The sequence below is a fragment of the Drosophila subobscura genome, chromosome A, assembly GCF_008121235.1.
Source record: "Drosophila subobscura isolate 14011-0131.10 chromosome A, UCBerk_Dsub_1.0, whole genome shotgun sequence".
NCBI lineage: Eukaryota > Metazoa > Arthropoda > Insecta > Diptera > Drosophilidae > Drosophila > Drosophila subobscura.
The window spans coordinates 15,788,660-15,794,541 of NC_048530.1; the positions used below are offsets into that span (position 1 = coordinate 15,788,660).

At 53.6% G+C, this 5,882-nt stretch overlaps 2 protein-coding genes across 4 annotated transcripts; one reads left to right on the forward strand and one right to left on the reverse strand.

Moving 5' to 3' along the window:
- Positions 1-1,321: 1,321 nt before the first annotated feature.
- LOC117901461 (gastrin/cholecystokinin type B receptor) lies at positions 1,322-3,446 on the reverse strand. The gene is made up of 2 exons (XM_034812219.1): positions 3,122-3,446; positions 1,322-3,058 (listed from the first exon to the last, which is right to left on the reverse strand). Exons 1-2 carry the CDS (start codon positions 3,346-3,348, stop codon positions 2,629-2,631), a joined length of 657 nt encoding a protein of 218 aa, XP_034668110.1. The 5' UTR covers positions 3,349-3,446; the 3' UTR covers positions 1,322-2,628.
- Positions 3,447-3,992: 546 nt separating this feature from the next.
- On the forward strand, positions 3,993-5,882 carry LOC117901444 (probable cytochrome P450 308a1). 3 transcript variants are annotated; one of them, XM_034812190.1, is made up of 4 exons: positions 3,993-4,200; positions 4,256-4,798; positions 4,868-5,368; positions 5,438-5,882. In XM_034812190.1, exons 1-4 carry the CDS (start codon positions 4,013-4,015, stop codon positions 5,715-5,717), a joined length of 1,512 nt encoding a protein of 503 aa, XP_034668081.1. In that variant the 5' UTR covers positions 3,993-4,012; the 3' UTR covers positions 5,718-5,882. The 3 variants fall into 3 exon arrangements, with proteins under 3 accessions (XP_034668081.1, XP_034668097.1, XP_034668088.1); XM_034812206.1 differs by lacking the exon at positions 5,438-5,882 and having other exon boundaries at positions 4,256-4,802; positions 4,868-5,025; XM_034812197.1 differs by lacking the exon at positions 3,993-4,200 and having other exon boundaries at positions 4,509-4,802; positions 5,438-5,880.

The window sequence follows — 5,882 nt, forward strand, 5'->3', positions numbered from 1 at the left end:
AGGTCAGGGCAGGATGGGCCAGGCCAGGCACAAAATTCAATCGATCAAACCTCTGGCTCAGGCTTCATTGCGCATTCAGCGCCAATTGCAATTATCCTTCGTACTCCATCAGTAAATGGGCAATTACACAGGGGCCTGTGGCCTGTGTGGTCAGTGGAGGGACGGTGGGGCATGAGTTGTGGCAAAATCATGAGTGATTGCTTCGGCAAGCAGTAGTCTCGGATTTAGCAACGGATTTCCCCTCGCCACAAGGATCGCACACTGCTGCCACATCAATCAGAGGCGCCTCAGCCAGGCAGTCAGTCGGCCAGGCAGTCAGGGCTGTGGCTGTGGCTGTGTTGCGTGTTCCTGCCGTGTGATTCATTTGATGTGTCCTCGTAGCGGCAATTGATTTATACTGACCAGCACCCACTCCCTATCGATCCAGGCAAATGGTCAAAGCCAGTTGTTGCGCTTGCCCGTCATTATTAATTTTTACCCGGCAAACACCCCCGAGGCACACCATAAATAAATCATCTTCTTTGTCAAATATTTCTAACAAAAGAGCCACAAAAAATGCACACAAGTAAATGTATTCTACATGGTAAGCTACACGCTTGCTACATACCAGCTACATGCTTTTTACATGCAGCCCAGAAGTGTGCCATTATTTGTTGTTATTATTAAGCGCACAAATTAATGCTAGATCCATTTAGTGGGTATTTTTGCAGTCGTTTGCATGGTGCTGCTGGGGGATCAGCAAATGGAACGGAACGGAATGGAACGCTCTTCGTGTCTTCACTCGATGCTGTGTGGCTGACAGCTCAATGTCGGCCAGGACTCAGGCTGGACTCAGGCTGGGGTTGGTTACCGCACTGAAGCTTCTCATCATCGCATGCTGCAACGAAATTTATTCGCAGCTCATTAGCTGCAAATGGCCAACCGACGTGGAGTGAGGTGGAGGGTTGCCTAGCTGCCAAACACCAATACACGCGTATGCACACATGTGGACCTCCCACACCTGTGTGTGTGGTCATCCCCGCCTGGGGCCATCTTCGAGCTTAAGAGAGCTAATGACGGCGCAAAGCCAAACTGGCAGGTAATCAATTAGCTGACGGCTTCAGCACCAGCTACGGCTCTGCTCCCCCTAAGGTTTCGGGCTTGGGCTGCGGCCTTGGTTTATCGTTGCAGTGGGTGGCCGAGAGAGAGAGGCCTTCCCCTTGGCCATGCAAATGCTGCCCGTGCTGAAATGAAGTGTACACGCTTGTGGTTCGTTTTGTTTGCTTTTATTTTAATTGTAATTTTCTTTTTTTATTTGCATTAAAACATTTAGAGACGACCATATCGATGCTAGAATACGCGTAATTGCAATTGTCAAGTTCGTTGAGGAGCGAAGTCAAAAAAATTCAATAATTGTACGCACATATTGCGGTAGTTCTCCCATCTCTCTTTCTCACACACGTGTAGATCGCTCTCTGCGAAAGCTTCGCTCAACTTCGCCTGCTACCTGCTCGCTCTCTCGCCGCTCAGAGAGTCAAGCGCTTTGCCTGTTGCTGCTTGCATTGCATGCTGACAAACGGATGGCTGTGCGAAAGAGAGCGAAAGCGCCCGGCATGACTCTCTCAGCTTTGCGGGACCGGCGAGCGGTGCAGTTATTTCTAAGCAGAGACACGAAAAGACTTTGGAACTGTGTTTTATCCTATTTTATGGCTGCGTGTTTGTGTTTCCGTGTTTCCGTGTTTATGTTGTTCGAATATTTGATTACATTTAATGCATTTTGGTTTCAGCTACAATCAACTACTTACAATGGAAATCGACATTCATTTGAACGAAACGCTGTTTTTGCTTTGAACTTTTGTTTGTTATTTGTTTTCCGATGAGTTGACCCTAGGCGGTGGTCCCATCCCATAACTGTGATTTATCTGCTTGCATGCAACTGTATGAATACCCTGTAATATCAGCCATCGTTTGTAGCTTGGTTGTTGTTGCACGCCAAATGCATGGCCCAGTGAAACCTGCCTGTGCGTGACACTCGGCAAAACCAGAGGTGGGCGTGGGGTGTTGTGGGTTGAGGGGGGAACATTATTCTCTGTTGTGACCTAAGTAGGACCTAAGTACCGCTGCACGGCGGTATTTGCTTTGGGTATTGATTGATTAATTGAATGATTGCACACGAAATACATACATTAATGGCATGTACATAGTCGTACATAGTATAGGAAAACGCTGCCGCAGAGTTTAGCTTAAGTCTAACAATTCACATTTAACAACTCGAATGATAGTAACTCTAGATTTCACATTGAAAACATTAATTAATTACATAGTACATAGTATATAACAGCGGGTGGGTTAAGGGGTGAGGTAGGGGCATTGCATACCTACATATACATAGGTACATATGTATGTAGATGCGAGACCAAGTACAGGGGAAGCTGCCAGACTCACTCTCAATCCTCCTTGTCCACACATTCGCACACATTCACAACGCGAGCTCGTTCGAGTCGTTGACAACCACAGTTTCAGTTACAGTTACACTTTCGTTCACATTTCGCATCATCACATTTTTGTTGTCCTCTTTGCCGGCTCCTACAGCGACTCGCTCTCCATAACCTTTAACGGACGGCGCTGGGACTCCCGGCGACGACTGGCTCAGAGCCGCGGACTCTCCAGTATGGTGTGGGTGGACATGACCGAGTTGGCCAGCGCAATCGAGTTGCCGGCCACGGACAGGTTGGTCTCGTTCTTGGAACGTCGTCGCCAGAAGCAGAGGCGCCCGCCCCCCTCCCCGCACAGTCGCACCTTGAACGTGTCCACGAAGGCGCGCCGAAAGCTGGCGTTCATGAAGCAGTAGGTTATGGGATTGCAGCAGCTCGAGGAGTAGGCCAGCAGCTGCAGGAAGCTGATGGCCGTATAGTCCACATACTCGTACACCACCGGCCCGATCAGCATCGTCATCGTGTTGATCACGTACAGCGGTGTCCAGCAAATGAAGAACTCCAGCACCAGCACAAAGAGCATTTTCACCACACGCTTCTTGCTCTCCAGGCTCTTGCTCTCGTTCGAGCGACGTGGCACGATGCTACGAATGGGCATTCACTTTAGTATTATTTAATGTCTAACGGTAACTAACGGCATGACTCACCTTCGCAGGCCCGCTTCAGTGATGCGCAGACTGGGCTGCGACAGAGACTTGCGTCGGGACTCGTTGTCGTTGCCCATGCCCATGCAGATGTGCTGCTGCTGCTGCTGGTGCTGCTGGTGGTGGCGCAGCCGTTGGGCACGACTGCAGCAGTCATTCCCGTTAATTGGCGGCGGCTGCGGCTGGTTGTGCTGCTGTTGCCGCAGCGACTTTACGGATGCACTGCGCATGCAGTAGAGATGCCGGCGACCTTCGCAGGAGCCGCCAAGCAGCTTCCTCTTGCTGCCCCCATGGGTATAGCTGTCCGCTGATGAAAGAGAAATAGAACGAAAAATATATATAAGATAGAAAGATGTAGAAGCGAAAACTAGCAAAGACGAATTCGCTGCAAGCTCAACAGCAGAGCGCAAAAACGAGCAAGCGGGAGCGAAAGGAGAGCGAAAAGTAGATCGGCAAGCGAGAGAGAGAGAGAGAGACAACCTCCACGGCGTAAAAGCTTTCGTCAATTTCCTTTACCATTTAACTGTGTATTTTATCTCCTAATGAACTTGTCTGTTAATAATCAATCAAACCCGCACTTATATCCACATGTCAGCTGGCTGCAAATACTCGTTGGCTGAGTGAAAGGTTCCTTAACGGAAACAAATAATTATATCCGCGGCACTTACAGAACAAATAAATGGACATCGACTGGCATGCGGCTAATGGTCCGACGAAGGTGGAAAGTCTATCAGCCGCACGCAACACGAAATAAAGTGGGCAGACACTGCACATGCAACGTGCAACGTGCAACACGCAACGCCATCAATGGGGCGTGCCGCATGCAGTCACGTATAAGCAGTGCGGAGTCACGTTCCCAGCATTCATTCTCATCTCGAATCTAGAGACGTTTCGATGCTGCTGCTGCTGCTGCTGTTAGTCCTGCTCCTCGCTCTTGCCACCTGGTGGCGTGCATCCTGGTCCAACAGCCACTGGCGACGACGCGGCATATGCGGCCCACCAGGCGGCCCGCTGCTGGGCAACATGGCGCACTTTGCCCTCGGGCAGCGCTCCTACGGCGAGGTCTACGCACAAATCTACAGGTGAGCGGCAACCCAGCGACAACTGAGAGTCGATTAAGTCTCGGGCTGTGCACAGGGAGCATCCTGGACTGCGCTACGTGGGCTTCTATCGGCTGTTCAATGAGCCCGCCCTGCTGGTGCGCGATCAGCGACTGCTGCGGGAGATCCTCGTCGGCAACGGCTTCGCGTGCTGTGCGGACAATGCCGTCCATGTGGATGCCCAGCGGGATGTCCTGGCCAGCTGCAATCCGTTCATTGCCAGCGGTGATCGCTGGCGGAAGCTGCGCGGCGATCTGGTGCCCCTGTTCACGCCCAGCCGCTTGCGACAGACGCTGCCACATGTGGCTGCCGCTTGCCAGCAACTGCGGGCGTTTGTCGAGCGGCGGCTGAGCCGCGAACGCTTCGAGGCCAAGGCGCTGGCCACGCGCTACACGCTGCAGGTGATTGCCTCGGCCGCCTTTGGCCTGGATGCCCACTGCCTGTGCCAGGACGAGCGGCAGGAGAGGGGCAGCGAGTGGCTGGAGTGGCTGGTGCCGCTCTTTCAGCCGAGCGCGTGGAGCCTGCCCGAGACCATGGCGCTGCTGCACTCCCCACGCCTCGCCAGCATCCTGCAACATCGGTGGGTAAGGACCTTCGTCTGAGGTGCATTCAGTCAAAGCTCAAAGTTCTGGCACCTGCCACATTCCAGCTACGTGCCCCTTGCACTGCAACACTGGCTGTGTGATCTGGTGCGGACGAGTGCCAGTGCCAGTGGCAGTGCCAACTGCTTTCTGCACTGGCTGGGCGAGCAGCAGGGCTCCGACTTGGCGGGGCATGCCACCACGCTGCTGCTCGAAGGATACGAGACCTCGGCCATGCTGCTTGCCTTCGCCCTCTACGAGCTGTCGCTCAATGAGTCCGTCCAGCGGCGCGTGCATGCGGAACTCACGGAGGTGGCAAAGCGGCATGGGGGCCCGCTCTTGGGGCACGCTGCTCTAACGGAGCTCAGGTATGCGGAGGCCACGCTGCTGGAAACACTGCGACTGCACCCGGCCATGCAGGCACTCCAGAAGCGCTGCACCAAATCCTTTACACTGCCAGCCCAGAGGTGCGACAAGGACGAGGACACAGAGACGGACACGGAGACGGACAGCAGCCTGCAGGTGGCCTTGGGCACGGTCCTCGTGCTCCCCGTGCAGGCCATTCATCTGTAAGTCCTCCCCCCCACAGACACCACACCACAAGCAGCTTTAATCAGAATTCCCTTGCGTTGTGTCAGCGATCCGCAGTTGTATGCCGAGCCGCTCAGGTTCCAGCCGGAGCGCTTCATGGACACCTCGCCTGGGCTGGGCTGCCGTTTCCTGGCCTTCGGCGCCGGGCCACGCATGTGTCCGGGCATGCGGTTGGGCCTGGCACAGACAAAGGCCGCACTGGTTACGCTGCTCCAGGACTACTCCGTGCACCTCGCAGACCAGCGTCAGGCTGCCGTGCAGGTCTCGCCCCTCACCTTTCTGACGGCCAGCAAGCAGGGAATTTGGCTGCAGCTGCGAAAGCGCTAAGCGCCGTTACGCGTTGCTGTAAGATTACATGTGTAGAGAGCGCAGTTCACGTTTGTTCTGTAAATATATGTTGGATTTGGTGAGCAACAGCGACTGTTAGCAGAGCAGATAGCAGTGGGATATTGCGGCCGTATAACAATGAGCGATTAACAGACACTGTTAACA